The sequence below is a fragment of the Acomys russatus genome, chromosome 32, assembly GCF_903995435.1.
Source record: "Acomys russatus chromosome 32, mAcoRus1.1, whole genome shotgun sequence".
Taxonomy (NCBI): Eukaryota; Metazoa; Chordata; class Mammalia; order Rodentia; family Muridae; genus Acomys; species Acomys russatus.
The window spans coordinates 6622579-6648853 of record NC_067168.1 but is presented as its reverse complement, the minus strand read 5'-3'; the positions used below and the strand labels follow the sequence as shown (position 1 = coordinate 6648853).

At 45.4% G+C, this 26275-nt stretch overlaps 1 protein-coding gene across 1 annotated transcript; it reads right to left on the bottom strand.

The window, feature by feature from the left end:
* Positions 1-5666: 5666 nt before the first annotated feature.
* Positions 5667-20795, bottom strand: Gcm1 (glial cells missing transcription factor 1). The gene is made up of 5 exons (XM_051140136.1): positions 20720-20795; positions 11032-11284; positions 9758-9870; positions 8600-8728; positions 5667-6451 (listed from the first exon to the last, which is right to left on the bottom strand). Exons 1-5 carry the CDS (start codon positions 20792-20794, stop codon positions 5717-5719), a joined length of 1305 nt encoding a protein of 434 aa, XP_050996093.1. The 5' UTR covers position 20795; the 3' UTR covers positions 5667-5716.
* Positions 20796-26275: the final 5480 nt, after the last annotated feature.

Below are 26275 nucleotides of genomic sequence, written 5' to 3'. Positions count from 1 at the left end.
ACCAAGGGACCATTGTACCTGCTGCCAGGAGGGTAAATGACTCTAGTTACTATGGAAACAAGTGTGGTGCTTCCTTTTTAAAAAGTTACTGCAAGATCTTCTTGTGGCCCAGCCAAGAGACAGAACCACAGAGATGCTTGCACAGCAGTGCGTACTGCAGCACCACTCACAGTTGCTAAGTGGTGGAACAAACCTAGGTGTCCTGCAACACAGGGCAGACGAACGAACATGCGTTCTATACATGATGGGATTTTTTTTTTTACAGATGAATGAAGGCATCTGTAGAAAAATGGATATGATTGGAGAGAGGGTCATATTAAGTAAATTAACACAAATAGTATCTATTTTTCTCTCATTTCTGGGTTTTAGATTTTATGTAGATACTTAAGCTATGTATTTACATATGATGTGAACACAGAAGTCTGTCTATGGGAGCAGGAAGAAATGTCAATGGGAAAGTTCAGTCATGAGGAAAATATGCTCAGAAATAATATAGATCTATCTGGAACTTAAGAACAAATTTAAAATCAAAAGGGAGCAATCACAGTGATTCAAAATAGGAAGAAAGAGAAAATGAAAAAAAAAAAAAGGAATAAACTATTAGCTGCCTGTGTGACATTAAAGTGAATTAAATTTCATTGTTTACAAAATACCTGAAGACAAAGAGAAAAGAGGGCAGGAAAATACATTCAGTGTAATAATAGTAAATGATTTGCCTAATGTTTGGACAGATATAGATATCCATGGACAGGAACATTAAAGGACACTAAAAAGCCATGAAGAAAATATCACCACAATGTGCTGTAGTCCAACCGTTAAGAAAAAAAAAGACAAATAAATTTAAAGTCTGCAAGAAGAAAAGTTCCGAGCCACATGTGGGGTAGCCTTACTAAACTGACAGTGTTCTCAGGGCAGATAGGTGCTGTAGGCCAGAAGGGAAGGCAGTGATACGTTCCAAGTCTGGGAAGAAAATAACTGGCAAAGAAAGATAGATGGAACTAGACATCTTCCTGTCAAAATCCAGACTCAGAAAGACAAATGACCATGTGCTGTCTGGTACAGAAAGTACAAATGTATTTTTTTTAAAAGACAGAGAAGGAGACTAGCAAGAGATAGGGAGGTGACAAGAGAGGCATATAGATAAAATCAAATCACACCACATTCTGAATAAAAATGTCATAAGAGACATGTTACTTCATACAATTATGCTGTGCTCATAATTTTTGCACGTGTACAGAGATAGAAGAATTGAGCCTAACTCCCAACCATGATTACCTGTCAAGGTGATCTGAAAAGGGATATAAGCAATCAAAGAAGTAGCAGTGAGCACCAGGAAATAAGACCACGGGTTTTAAATGTATATGAGTGTTTGTCTGCATGTCTGTGCGCTGTATATGTCCTGGGTGCCCACCAGGGCCAAAGAGCAGGTTAGATCTCCTGGAACTTCTTACAGAGGCTTTGAGCCATTGTGATTCTGGGGGAGAAGCCCAGGCCGTCTATAAGAGCAGCAAGGGGCCTCCACCACTGAGCCATTTCTTCGGGGGCCTAGAAATTCTGAATATTGGTTTTATCAGATCATGAGAAAATATTGACTCAACAAATGCCTTTGAGATAATTTAGTAACCACATGCAAAATAAAATGAAACTCAACCTTTGTCTCCTACCTTACACATGAAATTTACGCAGGAACAGAGAGGTTGGCCTAACTATAATAGCTAAAAATGAAAACTCCCTCAAAGAAAGTATACAGAGAAATCTTTATGGCCTCAGATTAGGATGTGATTACTGGAAAATATTCATAAATCATATTTTGATTACAAATCCCAATTTAGAAGGTAGAACGCAAAAAGCCTTCAACACACGTTAGAGATTTAGATGTTGCAGCTTTAATCCTCGGACCTCGTTATCTGTAACCAGCGAGATAGGCAAAAGATGTGAATAGATACTTTACCAAAGTCAAACACGTGGTGAACAAATCATTAAAAAAAAGTGTCCCAATCCTGTAAGTCACTGGGGAAATGTAATTTAATGCCTCAGAGAGAAGCCAGGCATAGTAGCTCCTGCTTGTAATTCCAGCAGTCGGGAAGCCAGGATTACATAGTGAGTCCCAGGTCAGCTGAGGCTGCAGAGTAAGACCCTGTTTCCAAAAACAAAACCTTAATGAGATGCCATACTTCTTTCTAAGAATGGCTAAGAGTTAGGAGCTTGGAAATGAAGTCAAGGAGAGGAACTCCTGCGTTTACTTCTGACAGGCCTGAAGAACACCGCAGCCACCTTGCCACAACACAGCCCTTTCTACTAACACCACCCCATGCTTTTGATGAGTGATGCAATTATTTCAGTCCTAGGTGCACAGCCAGGAGATGTGTCCCTGAGAGAGCCTTTAATGTGAACCTGTACAGCAGTCTTAACCCATAAGTTTCAAAACCGGAAACAGCCTGAATGCATGAAGGTTAACTTATGGATGATGTGTGGGTATAACAGAGTAAGTGAGTGAACTTAATACCACATGAGATGTGTGTATATCTTAAGAACATCATTTGGAGTGTCGTAAGCAGAGAGCAAAGGTCTTGTGGTTCCACTTGCAGGTCATTTCAAAGAATGCAACACTGCAGTGACAGGATGCACACAGGAGTCACTGGGGGTTGGAAATCAGGAAAAGAGTTGACTGATAAGAGGCCCAACAACTTTTAAGAAAGATTTTAAATTGTGTGTATGTATGTCTGTGTGCATGTGAGGGTGTCCATGAAAATCAGAATGCAAGATCCCCTGGAGCTAGGGCTACAGGGGTTGTAGACAGCTGCTGTGGGTGCGGGGAACTGAACTTGGGGCCTCTCTAAAGCAGTATACAGTCTTAACTGCTGAGCCATCCCTCCACCTCTCCCCTAAGCCAACACCAACAGAAGGTTTTGGGAAAATGGCGGTATTCTATATCTTGATTTTGGTTGGGTTTCATCACACAAAATGATCAAAAATCATCCAACTATACAGGGAAGATGATGATGATGGGGCCGGTAGCGCGTGACCTTACTATTTGGGAATCTAGAGCTAATTGTCAGAAATATGTGAGAGTGTAGAAGCAGAAGCCTTTTGGAAGGTTGGGAATCAGATTTAGGGGGTGGGGTGTGAAGACGGCAGCCAGTCACATGTTCTTGCTTTGATAAGTATCAAGATTATCGGTCTTTTTGAGTGAAAATGTTTGAAATGAAAGGGCACTTCAGTCCAGTAGAGAAAAGTGTTTGAAATCCTAAAAAAAAAAAAAAAACAAAAAAAAAACCCTCAGACCAATAGAAATTAAAATCCCTTCCAGAAGCCATTTGCCCCCTTCTCTTTTTCCTCCCAATGCAATTGGAACCTTCTTGTTTGTAAGCAGCTGTAGATGCCAAGCAAATGATGTTCAACCCAAAACGTATATTGTTTCTCCCAAGAGAATGTACCCCGACTGGCAACATTGCAGACAGACCTGGCTGTCTCAGTGTGTTGAGCTATGTACTATGACTTTTACACTCTTCTTTATGTCACTATACTTCAATAATTTCTCTTCACACTTATTGTGTGTGCTTATGTACATAGGCAAGAGTGCGACGAGCACACGTGGAGGCCGGAGGATATCTCGGTAGAATTAATTCTCTCTACCGTGTGGGTCTCAAGGACTGAACTGAAGTCATCAGGCCTGGTGGCAAGCATCCTTGCCTGATAAGCCATCTCACCAGCTTCCTCAACAACCCTTTAAAATGCACCAAATGGTTTGTTTTGTTAGTTCCCTCCAAAAGGCAAAACTGAACAGTTGTATAGGAGCACATGCAAATGTAGCAATGATACCAAGAGCCAGCCTAGAGATTGGTTTTGAGATGCAGAAGGGCCTTGGGGTGGAATGGGATCAGGCTTGCACTCACGTGACCTTCTGAAGGCATTCCAGTTCTGCCTGCATGTGCATATACAAGCATTTGCAGTGTGGCTCTGCTATATTAAGTATTTGCTTTTCTGCATTTACACCAAAGAATTTGCAAGATTCAAACAATGTGAATGACTATGCATGAGGTCTATTTAATTATAACATTAATCACTATGTGCCATTGAAAATGAAGCCACTCGGTCCTATATGCTCATAAAGGTCCAGTGTTCAGTTGTAACCTAAAATGGCAAAACCCAGGGTAGATACCAGATAATACACCACAACACATAATGCATATAGAAAACAACATATTTTATACATTATATATAATGATATTTATTTACATATGTCTCTAGAAAATGTCATTAATCTGTGGAGTAGACAGGAAAGCTTTAGTATTTCAGAGGGCAAGAGCAACAAGAGACAGAATTTATTTTGAATCCTGTGTCATCACATTAGTTATGAATTAAATGAAGAAGATTATTTTGAAAACACTTGCTTACAGCAAGGTTCATTCTAAATTTTGTGTGGAGATATCTTTGCTGCAAAGTACTTCAGCAGAGAATAGAGACTGACTAGCTAACTAAAGAACAGAGACTCTTTACGTAGATGTTTGGATCTCTGGTGCTGAGCTGAAAGCCCAGTTTGGCACCACGTGCTAAGTTTACATTCCACCATGTAGCCTTGTCTCTTACCTTCCACAAAGTTTGTTTGAGATAGGCTCTCACTATGTGGCCTGGGCTGACCCCGAACTCACAATCTTTCTGCCTCCGGCTGCTGAGTTCTGGGATTACAGGTGTCCGCTGCTAAACCCAGCAAAGCTTTGCTATTGAAATTTGTTGCTGGGGATCGAACCCAGGGCCTTTGACATGCTAAGCAAGCTCTCAACCGTTGAGCCATGGCCTCAGCCCTTCACAAAGACTTTTAAGCAAGAAATTTTCATATATGAACTTGACATTAAGGCATCATAATGGATGAAAATGAATAGAACAGAAGTTTAGCCCTCGTGGAAGGCAAAGTCACTAAAGAGGAGAAAGGGGGAGGGAGGTGGGTCCCGCTCTCTTCCTGTGTCCAATTGTTTTCTGTTCTTTATAAATAGGATGAGGTCATGCTTTTTGTTTTGACAAGTCACAAATCTAAAAAACACATTAAAAAACTAAACAAAATAGTAAATACTTCTTTGGTAAACTATTTGTCTCCACGCCTCCACAGCTCTACTGTCTTCTTTCTGTTCCTTCATTTTTGGCTCCCAAAAAGGCATAGATGAAATGCTGAGGTGACACGTTTAAGACATTTCAGCCCTTCCATTCAGCCCCGCCGAGGTGTGGAATCTCCAAAGCACATGGACAGCACATCAGAGAGCATTTCCCCTCTCCACACAAGTGAGCCAGTTTTTGTTTTGCTTTGGTTTTTTTGTTTGTTTGTTTAAGTTTTTTGTTTGCTTGTTTTCTTTTTCTTCATTTTTTTGAGGGTGGGGTGGGGTGGATGTTGAGACAGGGTTTCTCTGTGTAGCATTGGCTGTCCTGGAATTCACACTATGTAGACCAGGCTGGCCTTGAACTCATAGAGATCCAACTGCCTCTGCCTCCTGAGTGCTGGGATTAAAGGAATATGCCACTACGCCAGGCACACGTGACTTTCTATTCCTTACTAAGGATAAGCACATGAACATTGAGGAGGTGAAAAGGCAGCTTGAGTGAAAACAAAAGCCTGTCTTCTGCTTGTCACGATACCAACATTTCTCTGAGTTTATGCTTCGAGACCCGTCCTCTAAGGACATTCCTCCTTGATTGGGGGAGGGGGAAGGAGGGGAGGTTTGAGTCATCTCAAAGGACAGAGGTTGAGGAGCATTTCATTGTTGAAGTGCTCCAAGCCCATGCGTGCCACCTCCTCATCAAAATCCCACTTGGCTGGCAATGAGTATTGCTGCTGAGGATGAGAGCCGTAGGCAAGCAGCAAGGGTTCCTGCTGAGGTGAGGGGTATGTGAGGGAAGGCACATAGCTGTTGAAATCCACAGGCACTTTCTCTTCATAAGGCTCGTCTCCTGGATTGGGCCACAAGGGATAGCCACCAGTTTGGGATGCAGGAGGTTCCAGTGGAAGCTGCTGGGGGAAGTGCTCCAAAGAATTCTGGGAAGGGAAGAAGTCATAGGGCCAGTTGGTCACAGGCAGAGGAGGATAGCTGGGATAGTAGGTGTCATCATTAGGGTTTCTCCCTAAGGCAACATTTCGATTCCAGGCTTGCAGATCGTCATAATCTGGGTACGCCCCCGGCACAGGAGGCTGAAACTGGTCTTCGCTGCCGTAGAGCCTACTGCCGGAGAACTTGTATTTCTCATAGAGCTTGGTGGCGTCTAAGGTGGAAGTTGGATCTTCCAGCTCAGTGGTTCCCCCCAAATCGTAACTCTTGGGGAAGGATAGGCAATCATTCAGAGAGTTCTGCTGGGGGGCGTTAGCTATTAAAGGTGTGCTGTAGCTGCTGGGCAGTTGGACGCCTTCTTGGAATGACCAAGTTAAAGGTAAACTTCCCTGAGTCGGTATTTCACCTGGGAGAGCCTGGAAGGGGAAATGAACGCTCGCGTTAATAAGTTAAGCAAATCCACATGGCTACTCCAGGCACCCCTGAGTTATTCTGCAAATATCCCTCGATAAGATTGCCCTCATTCCTTGCATACTTCAACTAAAGGATGCAGCCTCTCTCTCCACAGGCTGCTGGGGACCTGAGAGGAGAGACTGAGCCTTACTTCAGTTGACAACTTTCTAACCTGTGCATGGCCCGGCGCACTCTGTGGACACACAGCCTCACACTCAGACATCAGATACCAAACTGTCCTTCTGGGGTGTTTATAAGGGGTGATTTAAGAAAACAACAAACAAGCCGGGCGTGGTGGCGCACGCCTTTAATCCCAGCACTCGGGAGGCAGAGGCAGGCGGATCGCTGTGAGTTCGAGGCCAGCCTGGTCTACAAAGCGAGTCCATGATGGCCAAGGCTACACAGAGAAACCCTGTCTTGAAAAACCAAAAAAAAAAAAAAAAAAAAAAAAAAAAAAGAAGAAGAAGTAAGTCTCTGGCCAAGGCTACACAGAGAAACCCTGTCTCGAAAAACCAAAAAAAAAAAAAAAAAGAAAACAACAAACAAACAGACCCCGCCCCTTAAAATGTGTACTAGCCCTAGTACAACTTGCAGGGCTATCCCTCACTCCCACGTCTGCCTCTCCCAGACCTGGACTATTCTGGTTCTTAGTGTGAGGGACCTGGGTATTGTTGGCTTTGTTTCTCTCCCTTGGAGACATATCTCTGACCTCCTGGGAACTGCACAGAGTAGTACATAAGCTGGCCAATTTCAATTTCTTCACATCAATGGAATAACTATGGTCATACTCAGTCAGTCACAGGAGAAGAAGCTGCTAGGGAACGATTACTCTTTATGTAAGCTCTTCCCTCATGAGAGGGTCATCTGAGGGCAGGAGAGAAAGGTTCTGTCCATGCAGAGTGGCTGGGATGTCCTGTGGCTGAGAATGGCAGGAGCAGCTATCCAGACTTGGGGGCTGGCAGTTCCTTGCAATGGACTAAGTCACAGTTTCTTCTGGATGAGGTACACTTGGAGCTTTAAAATAGGAATTAGCATTCCGTCTAACAGATAAAGTTGCTATGCTGAGAGGCCCACAGAGCAATGGGCTTCCTCACGCTTCCTCCACCTCTGAGGAAGCCATCATTAAAAAACAGTGTCACTATGTAGCTCAGGCTGGCTTCCAACTCTGGATCCTGAGTGTCGGTATAGCTCAGTCTCCTAAGAACTGGCATCACATTAAAGATCACCCAGCTTAACTGAGTATTTGGAGCCAGCGGTTCTCAACCTGTGGGTCACGACCCCTTTGGGGGCCACATATCAGATATCCTGTATATAAGACGTTTGCATTACTATTCTTAACAGTAGCAAAATGACAGCTACGAAGTAGCAATGGAATAAATTTAGTCAAAGGTCACTACAACATGAGGAACTACATTAAAGAGTTGAAGCATTTAGGAAAGTTGAGAACCACTGACACATTCAGGGTGGTTTGGCTGCATACCATCTGATTATTATTATTATTATTATTATTATTATTATTATTATTATTATTATTATTATTATTATTTATTTTTTGATTTTTCGAGACAGGGTTTCTCTGTGTAGCCTTGGCCATCCTGGACTCACTTTGTAGACCAGGCTGGCCTCGAACTCACAGCGATCCGCCTGCCTCTACCTCCCGAGTGCTGGGATTAAAGGCGTGTGCCACCATGCCCGGCTACCATGTGATTATTTAGACCAGTTAAGAAAACAATCTGTCCCCAGGATGCGTGGAAATTCGAAAACAAAAACAAAACTCCAAGAGCATAAGGCTAATAACATTTTGTGAAGACTATTACTTTGATTAATTCTGAATCTATTGGTACTAAAAAGTAGAGTTGCCAAGTATAAGCTGGAAACTGACGCTTCCTTTAAAGGCCCTCAGTGGAGATGATGAGTCCGTGATTATAGTGACTGTTTGCAAGCCTGATTCAAATATGACGAAAGTTAAGAATAGCATCTCAGGTTCAGTTTGCCTAGAGGCTGCCTGCTTGTAGACTGGCCAGATAGAACAGTGGAGCCATCTACCACGCCCGCTGCAGGGCGTGAGGAGGCCTTGATGCAGGGGCTTGAGCACATTTGGGGCAACTGACCTTAGTTTCAGGGCTCCCCTTGATTCGTAAGGAGCTGGAGGCAGACGCCATATGCACTTTCTTCATTGCCCGTCTGGCCTCGGCTTCCAGCTTGGTTTCCGGCTTGGGGTGGTCGTGTTCTCCTTTCGACTTGGGAGTGACAAAGTAGTAAAAAAGGAAACAAAACTTAGTAGCTGAATTGCACATCTCAAGGTGTAGCGGTTGTTTTCTGGACTGCCCTCTCTAGTATAACCTGGCGTAAGGAAGCAAGGTCGCCGGCTGCAACAGAACCGCTTTCCCAGCCCACTGTGCTCAGCCTGCTCCTGTCCTGTGAGATCTCTTCCTTAGGCGGTCTGTTTCCCCATCATGTCCCCATAATGTGTGCCAGGCCCTCTCACTTCATCTTTGGCACCATTCCTACATACATACTGTTCTTTTTAATCCCATTTACAGAATAAGAAACTGAGGCCTTAAGAAGGCATGCCATCTGAATAACCTCCCTTGGGAAGTGGGGGTTGGGGATTGGGGAGTGAGCGGGGGTGGGGTGGAGTGGGGGTGGGCAGCAGCGGGGGCGGGAGGGTTTGGGGCTTCCACAGCGAGGTGTGAAACATTCAACCCTTGCGTGAGCTGCGATTTTAAGTGGCTGGTAGCTGGAGTTCAGCGGCTGTGGGAATAGCTACATCACACAGCTTGGTAAATTCTCAGGGCAGGGCCATGTCTCTGGGACAGCTGTTTGTCAGTCCTCCACGGACTGTCCGACTCTCCGTCAACAGAACCCATTTGTCAGCTGTTAACATCCGGACCCTACTAGTGTTTCATATAAAGCTCGCAGAAAGCTGGAGTTTTAAGGAGGAGTCAAGTTGTTTGTTGGATGCAGAGCTAGTGCCGCTGAGTCAGCACTGGTACTCACGCTGGGGTTTATGGAAAGCTATGAGCTGAATGCTGTCTGCCCTGGTCTACTAGTGCTCAGCTAGGCATCACTTCTGAGGCACTTAGCCTTCCTCGGTTTCCAGTGCTCCACCTCTGGAGAAGTAGGGCACGGGGGCATCTGTTTCCTCCAGAAGATGGTCACAGTCTCATGTACCGCTGACTCCCCAACCCCTGATAAAATTCCTCTACAGAAAACATGATAGACGCTGCCACACCAAGGAGAAACAGAGTAAATAACTGAAACCCAACCTGGAAAAATATGAAGCGTCCGTCGTGCCTCCAGAAGTTGGTGACGGGGAAGCCTCCGTGGCCTCTGCAGGGTATGAGCTTCAGCGGCCCATTGCAGTTGGGACAGCATTTCCCTACAGAAGAAGCAATGAAAGTAACCGAATCAGTGCACACGGGGCGGATTCTGAGTTTGTGCCGAGCTCCTGGCTTTTGGCTTTGATTCCAGGATGGTGGAGAGGAACCCTGCACAGGTGCAGGCACTCCCCTCCGCTGGATCTTCCCCCTGACTGTAGCACTCTGTCTATCAATGACCAATGGGGCTCACACACGGCACAGTCAACAGTCAATGACCAACAGAGCTCACACACGGCACAGTCAACAGTCAATGACTAACGGGGCTCACACACGGCACAGGCAACAGTCAATGACCAATGGGGCTCACACACGGCACAGGCAACAGTCAATGACCAACGGGGCTCACACATGGTACAGCCAATAGCTGCCTGACGTGTGGGATTAGTTTACAGGTCAAAACATTCCGCACCTCCTGCTTGCTTACTAATATTAAATATGCCTTATACAGGAAAAAAGTATTTTATTTTATGATTATCAACTCAGATTTAAGGGGCAAAGTCCTATGGGAGAGAGCGAACCCTGCCACTAAAACGTCACTAAGTTGTACACGACTGCAAGGAACTTCTGAAGACACATTACTAGGAAAGAATATGAAGGGCTTTGAGGTGTAAAGTGGGTCAGGCATAGGAAGCCTGGGAGCATTTGTTTCCAATCCAGCGAGTAGGATAGAGAGGAACACGGGCAACTATGGCGTACATCTACTTTTTTTTTTTTTTTTTTTTTTGAGGCAGGGTCTCTCTGTGTACCCTTGACTGTCTTGGACTCGCTTTGTAGACCAGGCCTGCCTCTGACGGTCGAAGGTGAGTTTACAGATTGAGCTGTGCTGTGCCAGTCCCCAAGAATGCATTCACCGGGATTTCTCTCACCAGGACTCAGGGGCCAGGCAGCAAATCGGTGACCCAATTTCTCCTGAACTTTCCATGAATCAGTCTCTCTCCAAAGAATTCCTTGCAGGCAGACGGGGGTGGGGTAAGGGGCTAGGTGGCTTCCCCGTAGGAAGGTCTCATCAGAATAAAGGGCTTGCCTGCTATAGAACTCCAGTGGGAGGGATTGGCTGGGCGGGCGCCTGGGGCATGTCTACCCTGGCTGGAGCATCTAAGCGGCCTCCCAGCCTCCCTTGCTGCCGCCTCCCCCCGCGCCCCGCCCCCAGCCTCACTCACTCTGCTGCTTCTGCCTGGCTTTGTCACAGATGGCGGGTCTCAGGTAGATCTTGCGGCCCTCCTCGGTGGAACAGTCTCGGCTGCACACGACCACCCCCAGGCAGGACTTCTTGAGGATGCGGGAGTTGTGGTTGTTGGTGTTGCGCATCGCCCAGCTGCTCAGGTGGCGTTGTGCGTTCCTGTCCTCGGAGCTGTAGATGTGTTTCACGTAGGAGTCAGGCCACTCTTGGAACCAGTCGGTCTTTTTCACATTCTGACAGAAACACAAAGATCCTGTTACAGCGTCATCCAGAAAAACCTTCCGGCCCGCCTCTGTCGAGTTGATAGATGTAAAACGGATTTGGACTACAGGGGCAGAGCAAGAGGCCTTACCTGAATTTAATCCTGGTGGTGAAATCTGTGAGCACAAACTGTGGTTCACAACTTCCTGATGCTGTGACCCTTTAATACGGCGACCCCCTGTGACCTTTTAATACGGTTCCTCATGTGGCGACCCCCTCCAACCACAAATTATTTTCGTTGCTACTTCATAACTGTAATTTTGCTACTGTTATGAATCATAATGTTAATATGTGTTCCCCCCCCATGGCATTAGTTAGGCAACCCCTGTGAAATGGTCCTTCAACACCCCAAAAGGGTTGGGACCCACAGGTTGAGAATCAACCCACACAGTGCACTAGCAGTAAAGCATCTTCTGTGCCTGTTGAGCATTTGGTCGCTGCCCTTCTGAATTCTGCTGTTTCTCCAGCCCTTGGTGATACCAATAATGGCCATTTCTCAGCAAGAGTTTTTTGAGTGAAGTAAAGTTATGTAACAGCTACGGGAAGCGAGATGCCTCACACCACACCGGTTACCATCTCGGGAACCACAAAGTCACCAGAGATAAGCACTTTAGAGCTCTGGCTCAAAAGACGTCCGCAAACTCACTTTCCCCTCCAAGGACGGTTTCCTTGTTTTTCCTCTACACCTCAGACATGCACAGGACTCACACTGAGTGTGTGTGTGCTTGCCCCCCGTACTGCCCTAGTCCCTGCATGTGAGCGTCTGACTGGACTCTGCTGGCCAAGGTCAAAGCTGTGGTTCAGTTGGTCTCGAGTTCCAAGGCAGCAAGTGAACCGTCTCTAGAGGCTGCTTAACGGTGTGTGCCAGAGGTAGCTACCCCACACACTGCTAAAACAGTTGCCATAGCAGACTTCTTGTGACATTTTGAGCCACAATAAAGATCATACTTTAAGGTCCTTGAGTGTAAGTTATTTTGTTTTCTGTTCTGTTTCTGCATGTGGAAAATAGGGCTGGTGAGACCCTCCTACTGCAGGAGTTCTGAGGCTTAATTGTGCATGTAACATGCTTGCCACAGCACCTAGCCAGCTGTGAGCTGTAAATAAAGAAGCCACTGGGTGTGGCTCATTTTCCCAGGCTCCACAATGGTGACAGATGCATCATGGGACAGATCCTGCTTAGCTCTTAGAATGAGAGAGAGCTAGCCTAGTTTAGTTCTGGGCCTATCCTTCTGACTCTGAGACCTGACATAAAAAGAGGAACAGTTTTCATTAAGAAATTCTCAAAGGTCAAGGTAGAAGATTCTGGAAAAAATCAGAAACAGAAATCAAGCGACCGATCCTTGGCTTTCCCAACTAGAATATACAACACAGAATATTAACTAGCAAAGCCAAAGGATGTCTCAAGACACATCAGTGTCAGGATGGATGAGGATCCCCTGGGTTACAATTCTGGCCCCCCCACCCCCACCCCCAAGGAAGTGTGTTGCTGGAGGCGCCCCCTGCAGGTCAGCAGGCCAGCTGCAGTTCTTCCCCACTGGGCAGCACAGCCAGGGAAGATGCCCAACTGCTTTTAATATCATTCTCTCTCCTACTAGATACCTTGGCAACTGCGAACTTATGTGGCTCCGTGTCCACGTGAGAACCCACTAAAACCTCAGCACCCAGCTTCTCTCCCTTTCCCCTGCTGACTGAAATTCAAATCATTGCTTTCTAGCGTTCTCTCACAGAAAAGCATAGAAGAATATTTTACTTAAAAAAAAAAAAGATTTATTTTAGTTTTTGATTTTGTGTTTGTGTGGAGACAGGTGTGTGCGATGAGTGCAGGTACCTGGTGTGGGTGCTGGAAGCTGAACTCCAGCCCTCTGCAAGAGCTGCAAGCTCTCTTAACACCTGAGTCAGCTCTCCAGCTCCAAGTATGCTTCCTTTGAAATACTTAAAATGAAGGTTATAACACTAAGATATATGTTTACCTTTAATCGTTTGAACTATAAAGAATTGGTGCATTTAACCGGGCACAGGTGGCACATACCTTTAATCCCAGCACTCGGGGAGGCAGAGGCAGGCGGATCTGTGAGTTCGAGGCCAGCCTGGTCTACAAAGTGAGTCCAGGACAGCCAAGCTACACAGAAAAACCTTGTCTTGAATCCAACCCCCCCACCCCCTGCCCCCCAAAAAAAGGGTTGGTGGATTTGTATTATTCTAATATGGCATACAGGTATCAAAATAGGAGAGACAAGATGAGACATTTAGAGGAAAGCATCGATTTCTATGTGAGTTCTCCACCTGTCCACTCCCAGCCTAGCTGGTCAGAACTACAAATCCCATGAGCCAAGAGGAGTGAAATGTCTCGGTGAGAGGCCCTTTGATGTTCTGACCAGAGCAAAGATTTCACATACATAGAGGAAAAAGTGACCTTCAACACCTTTGAAAGTATTTCTTCGCAAATAACCTCCCCTGACACCCGGGTTCCCCAGTTCCATTAGCAAGGTAATAGTGTGTAAAGTGAGGAAACTACTAGAAGGAAATGTGAACACGTGCTCTTGTCTTGGCTATTGTTTCTTTATTCTGTCATTTGCCTGGACATTCAGTGGAATCCTTGGCAACTTTTTGTGTTATAATGTGAGTGTGGTGGTGGGGGGGGGGGAAGGGGGGGGAGAGGGCTGGATTCCGCTGTTCCAAATGTCCAAGGACCAACGAAGCAAGAGACAGCATTTCTGAAAGCCCTTATAATCCGCCATCAGAAAGGCAGTTTTAAAGCCAAGAACACTGCTTCTTCACCTTGCTAGCAATTTCCAGAAAATGTCCCCCCTCCTTTCGGAACCTTTGTTAATTTAATTTCTAACTTTTCATAAAACACTTTCTTCTTTTTAGACACTTTGTTTACTTTAATTTCTAACTTTTCATGAGTAACTCTTTGATTTTGCTCTTGGTTAAGAAGTTTATAATTGAAAGAGAACATCCTTAAGTTTTTCAACACACCACATCTCACACATTTATATTTTATCATCTCCTGGGGAGCATCATTAGGAACGTAATTGATATGTCTATGACTTCTCTGTGTAATGTAATCCTATAATTACTCAGGTAAATTTTCAGATGTTGTATGAAAACACAGGGCACTATTTATATGACCTTCATTTTAATTTAATTTAGTCACTTGAGGTTTCAATAGACTATCGTAAAATTATATATTGCTGTCATATAAAACTAATAAAATTAAATTCTTAAATAAAGTAACAAAACACTCATATTATGAGTTAGTAGAGGTGGGTTTTGCCTATAATTCTAGCATTTGGGAGGCAGAGGCATAAGCATTGCTTTCAAGCCAAAGCCAGCTGGATTACTGTGTGAGACCATCTCAAAAAATAAAAAGAAAGAAAGAAAAAAGAAAAGGAAAAAAAAACATGCCCCAAATTTTATGTCATGTTATTACATTAAAATTCATTTTCCTTCTTAGTATAGTCTACTCTTGTATAAAACAATTGTCTTCCAGCATACATAGCTTATTTATGGGAAGCCTTGCTAAATTCTGCCATGTCAGAAATCCCATGTTTAGGCTGCACACAGTGACCTTCCAGTTGCTGAGCTCTGCCTGAGGAGCAGGTCTTTGTGTTCCAGACCATCCTTGGACTATTTACCTTTGAAAGAAGTAGGGAAGTCCCTACTGAGAAACACCCAGAGGGTTAAGGAAATCCTTTCAGAAAGCTGCTCAGTAATAGGAAGTTCTTACAGGGAGCTATTCAGGCTGTTGTGTTCTTCTTGCCTTGGCAGCTAGGGAGAGAGGGATCAGAATAGATCCTATTGACCTTACTATATATATTATCGTCCACATTAAAGAGAGTTTTGATCAGAAATTTCCAGATCTGACTTGTTACTTCTGGCATCTCTGTACCCCACTTTCAATCCCCACTCCCTCTTTCAGGTGAACGCTTATTATTAACCCTTTACAGTAAGTATTGCCAAATAAAATAAGGGCATCAAACACACAAAGGCTTATCTAGCCCAAATTAGCTTTAGAATCACTGTGTGGCTAAAGCTGGCCTTATACTAGGATCACAGGAATAGAACACCACACCCAGCTTGTCAAACAGACACCTTAAGCAAATCTGGTAAAAGATTATACGTTACTTCCTAAAACCAAAACAAAAAGATGGCAGGTATGGTGGCACACACGGAGGCAGAAGTAGGCAGATCTCTGAGTTCACTGCCATCCTGGTCTCCATAGCAAGTTCCAGGCCAGCCAAGCTACATATAGTAAAACCCTATAACAACAACAAAACAACAAAGGAAACAAACTATATTGTCATTTTGACCCTACAGACAACATTTTGGAGTGCAGCTGCCTCTTCTGGGTCAGATGGGATTCTAAATGTCCTCAGGAGTCAACGAATGCCTCTGCATAAAAAAAAAAAAAATCGCTCTTTGGTGTAATCCTGCTGTTACCACCTTAAGGGATGATGTTCCACAGTGCTAGATTAAGTTTCTCTCTTTCTGTCACTACCGTCCTCTCTCTTTTCTCTTCTCCCTTCCCCATCCTATCACTGAAGCCAAGGATGTGTGATGGGTGAGAGTCTATCATTAGAGATGCAGGAATGTCCCCACAGCCATCACAGCCGAGGTGAAGAAGAACCCAGATCTGATAACAAGGCTTCTGATAATCATGGGTGTCCACACAGGTGGAGCTGCCCCAGCAGGACAGGTCAGAGGTGGGCAGAGAGGGTCAGGCTATAGAGATCTGCATGAGAAACAACAGGACCTAGCCATGCAGGACAGTAGTAATTGATGAAGAATGCTGGTTGCCTGTTACCTCTGCAGCCCTCAAAAACCTGATTGATTGTGATTCCATGTAGGCACCTCAACCCACAGAGAGTTTGGACAGCACAATTTGGGGCTTATTCTCTGTGGAGGCAGAAGAAATTTTGCTGCCTAAAATCTTGATCCAGCCATAAACTAATTGGAGCTATAGCCCCTCATATCTTTTTTGTTGGTCTTGTTTTTTGTTTGTTTGATTTTTTTTTTTTTTTTTTTTTTTTTGCTTGCTTGTTTGTTTGTTTTTTTGTTTTGGTGTTTTGTTTTTTTTTTTTTCCAGACAGAGTTTCTCTGTGTAGCCTTGGCTATCCTGAACTCACTTTGTAGACCAGGTTGGCTTTGAACTCACAGAGATATACCTGCCTCTGCCTTCTGAGAGTTGGGACTAAAGGCATGTGCCACCACTCGGGGCTTGCCTCTTTACACTTTACTGTGTTAAAGAGTGTTTCCCCCCCTGTGGAGAACTGAAGCCTTGGAATTGGGTGAGCAGTTTAGCTCAGTGACAGAGTACTTAACTAGTGTGTGTGGAGCTCTGTGTTCACGGCAAATCAAAACAAAATTAGCTGGTGTTGTGACTGCTATTGTCATCTCAGCTAGGGTGAAAGCAAGAGGATCTTGAATTTGTATCCTGAGCTACAGGGTGAATTCAAGTCCACGCTGAGCTACATTGTGAGACCTGGCCTCAAAAACAAAAACAAAAAACACAAACAAACAGCCCCCCCCAAACCAAAACAACAACAAAACCTCAACATCAACAGAACAACCCGATTGGAGCTGTGTGAGTAAATGTTTTAGTGTAGTTGTAGCCATGCGTTTTGACCTGACAACTGCCTAGTGCTTAGGAATAAAATGGTGAGTTGTCTGTGATGTTACAGGGACAGCCTCTCTTCAGATTAGGAAAACCAGCTGCTGTGAGGACGGTGGGTGGTCTCTCCCTGATGAAATGAATACTGTTTAGTAGAATAGGGCATTGAGTGTCTTCCCAATTTTCAACCAAAAAGGAAACAAAAAACTGTTGCAAGATTGTCTTTTAACTGTCATAATCTGTGGGAAGGGTGTAGGACTCTCTGAGATTTGTAATCTACGTTTCAAGTGAAATCAGGACAAAACCACCCCAGGTATTTGCTGCTTGGATTATTTTGCAGGTGCATATGTAATTTAAGGGTAATAAAACAGGAAAGTGCTGCTGTCATAGTACACTGGCCTAGAATAAGACAATAAGACTTTCATCTATGACTGTGAAGTCAAGCGCCGGTGCTTTGGGGCAAACGCCATAGTGAGTGTATTAGGAAAAATGGAAAGCAGGGTGTGTGGGCTCACAACAGTGACCCCAGCACCCAGGAAGCAGAAGCCACCAGTTTGAGGCTAACCTGGTCTGCAAACTGAACTCCAGACCAGCTAGATAAAGCTATACAGTTCCAATTAGATGAGAGACCGAGGCAGCAGGGTTTCTGTGAGTTCAAGGCCAACCTGAGCTACATAGTGAACTGTAGTCCATTCCAGGCTACAGAGTGAGACCCTGTCTCAAAGACCCAAATAAATAGAGCTGGAGAGATAGTTCAATGGTTAAGAGCGCTGGCTGCTCTTCCAGAGGGCATAGGTTCAACTCCCAGCACCCACATGACAGCTCACTACTGTCTGTAGCTCCAGTTCCAGAGAATCCAATGCCCTCTTTTGGCCTTTGAGAGTACCAGGCATGTGTATACTTCACAGACATACACACAGGCAGAACAGTCATACACATAAAAGAAAAAGAAGTCTGAATGAATGAATGAATGCATGCATGAATGAATGAATGAATGAAAGAAACTACCCACCAGGCTCAGACCGACAATACCAAAATTCTTGACTATCAGAATCAAGGTGCAGAAGAGACCACTGCATACAGCAGCAGTATTTTGAGAGGGGAAAAAAGAATTTGGGGAGAGACAGACAATTCTCAGAAGCCCTATAGGTACAGCAGGCACCCATGCCCAGGGCCTGTGTCTCCAGGCCCCGAGCTTCTCATTGGGTACACCTCTGCCTTCAGGTGGCTCCAAACCATTCAAGTCCTACTGTTGAAATTTTTTCCAAGACCTTTCATTTTCTCACCTTCACAGGTTGTAGATATGATTCCAGGGTTCGCTCAAACCCAGATCAGAATGGGGTCATGTCTGCTCAGGCCATACTAAAGGATGCTTGCATTTTTAATTACTCTCCTGAGTTTTACAAGCTGAAGAGCTTTTTTTTTGTTGTTTTTGGTAAACAACTTTTTGCCTATCCACTGACTACAAAGGGTTTGTTTCCAGCGTGTGCCTGTTTGCCATGGACTCTTCTGTGTGGTGGCCTAAGGAGTCAAGAGTGTCTTGCAAGAGTTTGGCAGTTCAGCAGCTGGGCGTGGTGGCGCATGCCTTTAATCCCAGCACTCGGGAGGCAGAGGCGGCGGATTGCTGTGAGTTCGAGGCCAGCCTGGTCTACAAAGTGAGTCCAGGACAGCCAAGGCTAACACAGAGAGACCCTGTTTCGAACAAACCAAAAAAAAAAAAAAGAGTTTGGCAGTTCAGGCTAAATCAAGATCTTCTGGGTCCTGTGTTTCCCTGCAGGGAGGCTGTTCTTCCTCTTCATGTTTATGTTTGTGGAGCTGATGACCAATATGGCCAGCCCTGGCTTTGTGGTGATTCCCTATCTCTGTCTCCACACCTGCAAACATGCATGTCAGTACACAGGGGTGCCCTGCAAACATGCATGTCAGTACACAGGGGTGCCCTGCAAACATGCGTGTCAGTACACAGGGGTGCCCTGCAAACATGCATGTCAGTATGCAGGGGTGCCTTGCCCCCAGTTTCAAGTTCTTGTACACCTGTTGACCTCAGCCGTAAGAATTCTCTCTAGCTCTGAGAGTACAAGCATGAAATTTAAAATAGGGATAAATATGGTCACTGAGCCAGCAGCAATTAAAATTTACTCTAAGCTGGGCATGGTGGCATGCGCCTTTAATCTTTGCACTCGGGAGGCAGAGGCAGGCGGATCTCTGTGAGTTCGAGGCCAGCCTGGTCTACAAATAAAGTCCAGGACAGGCAAGGCTACACAGAGAAACCCTGTCTTGAAAAACAAACAAAACAAAACAGAACAGATTTACTCTAATGCTTTCTTAAAACAGCTATAGCAAGCTATAGCAGTCACAGTACAATCAAGAGCAAACGTCAACCTGAGTCCTGAAAATGGATATTTGTCTGGACTTGTATGGAATATTTGCTACCTCGAATGAGCGAATGGGTATATTTTCTATCCTCCAGCTTTCTCTACACCCACCAAAGAGAAATTGAGGGAGAGCAGAGGAACACGAGCAAGTGTCAATTAGAGTGAGGACACAGAAAAGTCAGAGGCCGAGGCGGGAACCCCGATCCTTCTGCCCAGCTTGTTCCCCAAGACCAGACAGACTGATCAACTATTTTAATATTTGATACTAGTGGACTCTAGGCTTACTGTTCACAGCCACCTTTTCAAACAATGCCTAGTAAAAGTATGTTCAGACACCCGTTGGATAGGATAAGATGGGAACGATAGACGTAGAAACTCGGCCTTAACTAATGTTTTTTGTCAAATTAGAGTTGCTAGTCGAGCCTGTGACCCCAGCACTTGGGAGGTGAAAACAAGAGAATTGTGAGTTCAAAGTAGGTTTGAACTCATTTGCAGATTTTTCTTTCTTTCTTTTCTTTTCCTTTTTATGATTTTTGGTTTTGTTTTTGTTGTTGTTGTTTTGGTTTTGGTTTTTTGAGACAGGGTTTCTCTGTGTAGCCCTGGCTGTCTTGGATTTCCCTTTGTAGACCAGGCTGGCCTTGGACTCACAGAGATCCACCTGCCTCTGCCTCCTGCTCCTGAATGCTGGGGTTCTTTTTGCTGCTGCTGTTGTTGTTTTGAGACAGGGTTTCTCTGTGTAACCTTGGCTGTCCTGGACTTATTCTGTAGACCAGGCTGGCTTTGAACTCGCAGAATCGCCTGCTTCTGCCTTCCAGAGTGCTGGGATTGCAGGCATGTGTGACCATGCCCAATGGCTCCTTTGGAGATTCAAGGCAGTTTGGGTTGCTGAATAAGACCTTCTCCTCTTCCCTCCCTCCCTCCCTCCTTCTCTCTCTCTCTCTCTCTCTCTCTCTCTTTCTGGAGACCAAAGACAATATGAAAAGCAGAGCACTCCTGAGTAGAGTTGAAGCTACCCAGTGAGCCCACAGATGATTTTTCTGCAAGCCCCTCAAGAGCAGGCTGAGGGGCCCAGGGCACCACTGCTCAGACAGTCCAGCTGCAGGGCTAACTGCTGAGGGCACTATGACAAAGAAGGTGCTACTGAGTCTTCTGTGTTATGAGGAATCAATCCACTGGCAAGCATCGTGAACCGAGCGCTAAATTGAGTGGGCCAGCTTTGAATGGAAGGAAGCAATGCTGTCTTTGTCTCTGACTGTGCTTGGGGTATCTGTGAAATGAAGAGGCACTCAAACCCTAGTCCTTTCATCTCCCCTTGGCTGTGCGGCTGAAGCTCTGCCGTAGTTCACCTGGCTAGGATCTGGCCTGTTAGCAGTCCGGCTTCACAGCTACACTCTGGGAACACTCTTGCAAGCACATACCTGCGGCAGTTTCATGTCATTAATATCCCAGCTCAGTATCTCTTTGTCTTCAGGATCAAAGTCGTCCAGCTCCATGATAAGGCTTTCCTTGACTCAACTTCTTAGAGACGTGCCGGAGAGCGCTCACGCTCAAAACAGGCAATCAGCTCCCCCCTGGGGGCTTGTTTTCCAGAGCTAAGAAAATAAAGTGGTAGTAACGCTGGTGATCTAAGAGATTAAAAACTATGAAGCCAGATGTGGTGGCTCACACCCCAGAGACTGAGGCCCGGGAGACTGTCAGGAGTTCAGGGCCAGCCTGAGTTACAGTGTGAGACTGTACCTAAAGAGCAGGTAAAGGCGCTTGATAGCAAGACTGAAGATTTGAGTTCAGCCCCTGGAACCCACATAGCAGAAGGAGAAAACCAACTCCCACAAGTTGCCCTCTGACCTCTCTGCATGTGCAACACACTCACACACACACACACACACAAAGGAGAAGAAAAGAAAAGGAGGAGGAAGAAGACAAGCAAAGTAAAACAATACAAAAAGAATCTATTTATCACCCGTCTGCTAGAAATAGACATCTCATTGACATTTTTTTGCGAGCGCCAGCTGCTAATGAAAAACAAACTGCAGAAGCCACTAGCGCTTGCTACGATAGGCTTGTTATACGTTGCAAGGCCCTGGTCTCTACTTTTATCCTCAAGTCTGTTTCTTTCCTCATTGCTAGACTTGGTTCATAGGAGCCTTAAGAGCCATTATTACCTGGGGCCAATAGCTTAGACCTATTTCTACATAGATTATGTAAATTTACCTAAAGAGACACAGCAATCTAGATTAACGAATATGTTCATGGATAAGTCCCATGTACTGTCCATCATCTTTTCAAGATCGGATGCAACTCTGTGATAGCAGCTCTGCCCCCCCACCCCCAAAAAAACCCCTCGAAGTCCCTTGCCCCGTACAAACACTGGCATTTGAGAGGGTCATTCTCTGTGCCAAGGTGTTTGTGGTGCTGGAGATAGACACTGGGGCCTTGCACTGAACCGCTGAGGCACTGCCACTGCCACAGCTCATCCTCTGTAACATCTAAGTAGACTTCTGTGTTTAGGAAATAATTATTGAGCTGCTGAAAAAAAAAATGGTCGACACCCTAATTCAGACAGTTTAGGTGACAAGTACAGAAGATGTAAATATTAAAGTCACAGCCTCAACTGTAACTCTGTCACCCAAGGGTCCTTCTAGTGAGTTAGAGCCACACCACACTTTGCACAGAAGAGATTAAAAACAACAGCAACAACAACAACAACACCAAAAACCCTTTGGAAACAAGATTTATATTGTGAGAACCTAAAAGCACTGTTCTTAGCCAAGGTTACACACTTGCTTTTAAATTAAGAGAATGGGAATAAAATCTTTACTCTAAAAAATTACCATAATTTTTAAGAACTTAAATAAACTTTTCCCTGTCACTCACGCTGATGAACTGAGAATTAAGGCAAAACACGGGGGCCGGAGGAAACCGCTTTTATTCCGCACATAAGTAAACTCAATCTTTCCCCAGGATTAAAAGCAAACAAGCAAACAAACAAACAAACCTAAACAACTAAATTTGTCAAGGTTTTCTCTTCTCTAAGTGTTGCTCAACTTTCATCGCTTTTACAGCCCATGAAGTAGAGCAAATAAAGCTGTGTACTTACACTTTCTACCCTAGGCGCTCCTGAGTCTCTTCCCTTGGGCTTCTTCTCCAGGTGTCATACAAGTGTCAGCTCTGGCTCAGGTCCTGCAAGGTCTGGTCATTTCTGAGTGGACGCTGTTCCCTAATCCAGGTCAGGGTACAGTATGCTAATGACTCTGGCAACCGTCCAATCAAAATCAAGATGCTTTCAGCTCAGGGACAGGTAGGAGCGGCCTTGTTCCTCTTCTCAGAGTGCCAGCCATGTGATGAATTCTCTGTGGCGCCTTTCTGAACTTTCCCCTCCTTGATGTGAAGAGAACGTCACACTTAAAAAGGGATGATAGTTTCACAGGTCGAATCCAAGAGGGACGGGAATCACAGTAGACATGTTCCCCTCCCCCTCCCCACCATTTATGCTGCCCAGGTGTGAGACAGAAGGCAGACACACACGGAAATACATCAGTGTGATGGCGGGGGTTAACAGCCCCGAACCCAGAAACACTGAAGGCCAGCCCACCACCCTGATTGTCAGTGCGTCAGTCCCTGTAGTTAACGATGTCGTCCTCGGCGAGTTTTCCCCTCCAGAGATCTCAGGACGCCGGGTCTGCTCAGCTCCTCTGCTGGGTTCCGGGTGGGTCTGCTGTGTTCTGGGGGTGCAAAGGAGAGTCAAGGGCAGGAAGAAGTTCTGTGTAGCTCAGGGTGATGGCACTGGGCTGTAATTCCAGGACTCGGAAGGCAAACAGGGAGTGTCGCTGCAAGTTCAAGGCCAGCCTGGGCCACACTCTAGAGGATCTTCCTCCACTTCCGCTGCCTAAATCGTATCCATCTTGCAGGGGCTCTGACATGCCAGTCTGAGGCCTTTCCATACTGTTCTAAAACACCGCTTACTTCTAAGGCATTCCAGAACTCTCGACTACATTGTGTAGTGCCAACATTTTTTTTTTTCTAGTTACAAAAATGAAGTCACCATCTTTTTTTTTTTTTTTTTTTTTTTTTTTGGGTCATTGTTGCTAGTTCATATTGAAATCTTTCAGAGAGGTCCACTGCTGCATTTTAGTCAGGTACTTTCAGACTCTCGCATCAAATGTAGGTATTGCTCGCTTAATTATAATTCTGTTCGTGGGATTGCCTCTCCTTGTTGGTGTGGATCTGTCCTGGCTTCCCAGTTAGGGAAGCACCTCGCTGAGGTTGCTTCCTTCTTTTCTTCGCAGGAAGCCTTGCTGGGTTCCAGCTGCAGTGCCAGAGCCATGCTTGCCCCAAGCACCGGTCCTTCTTGGTGACTTCAGAGCGAGTTCCTTTTTCCGAGGCCGAGATCTCAGACTTGCCGAATCCTGACCTCTGCTTACTGGCTTTGTTAATTCTCTGGGTTTGTTTGTTAGCTGGTTTGTTTTGAGATGGGAGTGCCTCGTAGAGACCAGGCTGGTCTCAAACTTACTATGTAGCAGAAGCTCACTTTAAACTCTGGTCCTCCTTGCCTCTGCCTCCCGTCCGTTAGGATTACAGGGAGCAGCACACGAAGTGTGCTAATGGGACTGGTAACAGCAATAACTGTAGCACCTTCCCTTGCCTGGGCTCTTATGATGAGTCAGATGCTGTGCTTGGTGTTTTCCTGAATGGCATTTGATGCTCACAGCATCCCTACCACCTAGTTTCCCTTCTCCCCAGGCACGAGCACTCTGCTCAGCTAGGTACTATTCCTATATGTCTTGCTCACAAAGAAAGAAATCCAGCTGCAGAGAAACAAAACTGAACAGTTAACTATCACAGTGGCAGAACCGCAGGGGACCCTGGCAGGCCAGACATCTGGCGCTGGTTGGTCAGGGTCTGCCATCTTTGTCTCAGCTTCTGTGCAAGCAAGCAGAAGTCTCTGATCCCCTTCTCCACTCCTGCCTCCTCCTTGGACAAGGAACCTGCCTTAGGCCACAGGGTTAGAGGCCCAGCTGTGGAGTAGCTGACTGTACCCAGGGCTGCTTCCTCTCACTATCCCCACTGGTCTGCCACTAGTCTCCTGGGATCTTTCCGGCTGGTTTCATGGGTGTAAGGGTAATGCTTTAGGCACTCAGGAGTGGAATAACTTTTGTTTCTGTGCCACTGTCTCATGTTCTGAATCCCTAGATGCTACACTTGGACAACAACCCTCTCTACGTGATAGGTGTAACCCAGGTGTCAGCCATGTTTGCAATTGTCAAAAAAGGAAAGGCGGAGGGTCAGATTATGGTGCCTTTCTAGGATTCAGGACCCATCTGCAGTTCTCAGTATTGACAGCTCTGGCTAGCTATGGCCTTCTGTTTCTACCTAACGGGTGGACTTCTTCCACACTTGAAACTGTCCTTCCAGAATCTGTTTCAGCTCCAGAGTCTCATTCCCTTCCCTAACTCTGTCATGTCTGGTCTCTTTATTTAGACATCTTATTAACACTCGCTCTGTTAGGCATCTTACCAAACATTTAATCCTTACAAACTGCCTCAGGAAGTAGGTGTTTTTAAGCTATATTAGTTGAAATTATAAAGAGAATATTTAAAGTAAGGCCCAAGGTAGATCAGAGAGTTAATGTTTATAACTTTTTTTTTTTTAATTCCAAAGCACGGGTCAATGCAGGATGTCAACTGGAGAAGGGTAGCTGTTAAAAAAAAATCACTTCCTGGGCTATGGAACAAAGCTGCCTGTCACCTCATTCTAGTTCCTTCTAGGAGCAGAGTTCTCCTGCCTTCTTCCCTTACCATCCTTCATAACGCCCACCTTTCCCCCTGAGCCTATCAGTTAGAACTCTCTGTCCCAGCTTGAGTCAGATTCTCCCTGGAATTTTCCAAATTACAGATGAAGAAGATGAGCCTTTCATCTCAGATGCCGAATGGAAAGCTGACCTCGGGCCTGCCGATCCGCATCTCTGACACGCCGAGGCATCTAAGAGGACAGAGGCAGCCCGAGGCAGAAATGGCCAGGAGGGGGATCAGAAGCCTCATGACCAGCCCGAGGCCAGCTCCAGTCTTCAAGCATGCCACTAGGTGACACAATAAATGCTCTGCATACTTGTAATCCTCACAACTAGGTTTTCCAAAGTAAGCCCGAGAGAGACCCCCAGCACCAGGAGCCTGGAGCCCACCCACTCTCTTTTGTCATCATGAGTCAGAAGGCAAGACTGGAAGGGTTTGCCCTTAATATTAAGAAAGGTTTTGTGGAGTGTCGTGCAATTCAGTGTGAAGGACACGAAGATGGACCACGCTACCAGCCCCTGAGACACCCGGCTCCTGCTCCGTTCAGAGAATCAAGGGATGACCCAAAGATCCCTCTTCTGTGATGTGCAAAACTGAGCCTCAGGGTTTCACTGTAGGGTTTTTCAAATGTTAAGCTTGTAGCTTTATGTGGTTTCTCCGAGTTACTACAAACCTCCCGCAGTTCCAACAGCCAAGCTGGGGCATCTTAACTCAGGCTCTTGCTGGTTTCTATTCTGACAAAGGACAGCCTGGCCTGTCTTCTCCAAATCTCCAGCAGGTGAGAAGCCTTCCTGCCTACTGGGACCCCCAGCTCTCCAAGGAAAATCCTTGGGTGTCACGGTGCTCTGTGCAAAATAGTGGAAAGCTTTAACTGGCTACTCTGAAGAACTGTCGCACCAATAGGAACTATAATTAAGAGATGGACATCTTCTAAGTCTGAAAACCAGAACCATGATTCCAAAACCAACCAACCAATCAACCAAACAAACAAACAAAAAAAGAAAAACCCCACCTCAGGCATGGCGGCATACACCTGTAACCCCAGTACTCTGGGAGATGGGAGCCAGAGGCTCACTTCATTCCTGCACTTTAGATGAACAAACACTTCAAAATAATAATTAGTTATAATTGAAAATCCTACCTACAAGCTGACAGCTTGTGTTATTCACCAATAGACTGAGTGTT

Excerpts from the sequence above, each read along its gene's own strand:
- Gcm1 (XM_051140136.1), bottom strand. The coding sequence starts at position 20,794 with ATGGAGCTGGACGACTTTGATCCTGAAGACAAAGAGATACTGAGCTGG. Across the intron at positions 9,871-11,031 it reads AGCCAGGCAGAAGCAGCAGA|GGAAATGCTGTCCCAACTGC; the intron begins GTGAGTGAGGCT and ends CTTCTTCTGTAG. Across the intron at positions 8,729-9,757 it reads GACGCTTCATATTTTTCCAG|TCGAAAGGAGAACACGACCA; the intron begins GTTGGGTTTCAG and ends GTCACTCCCAAG.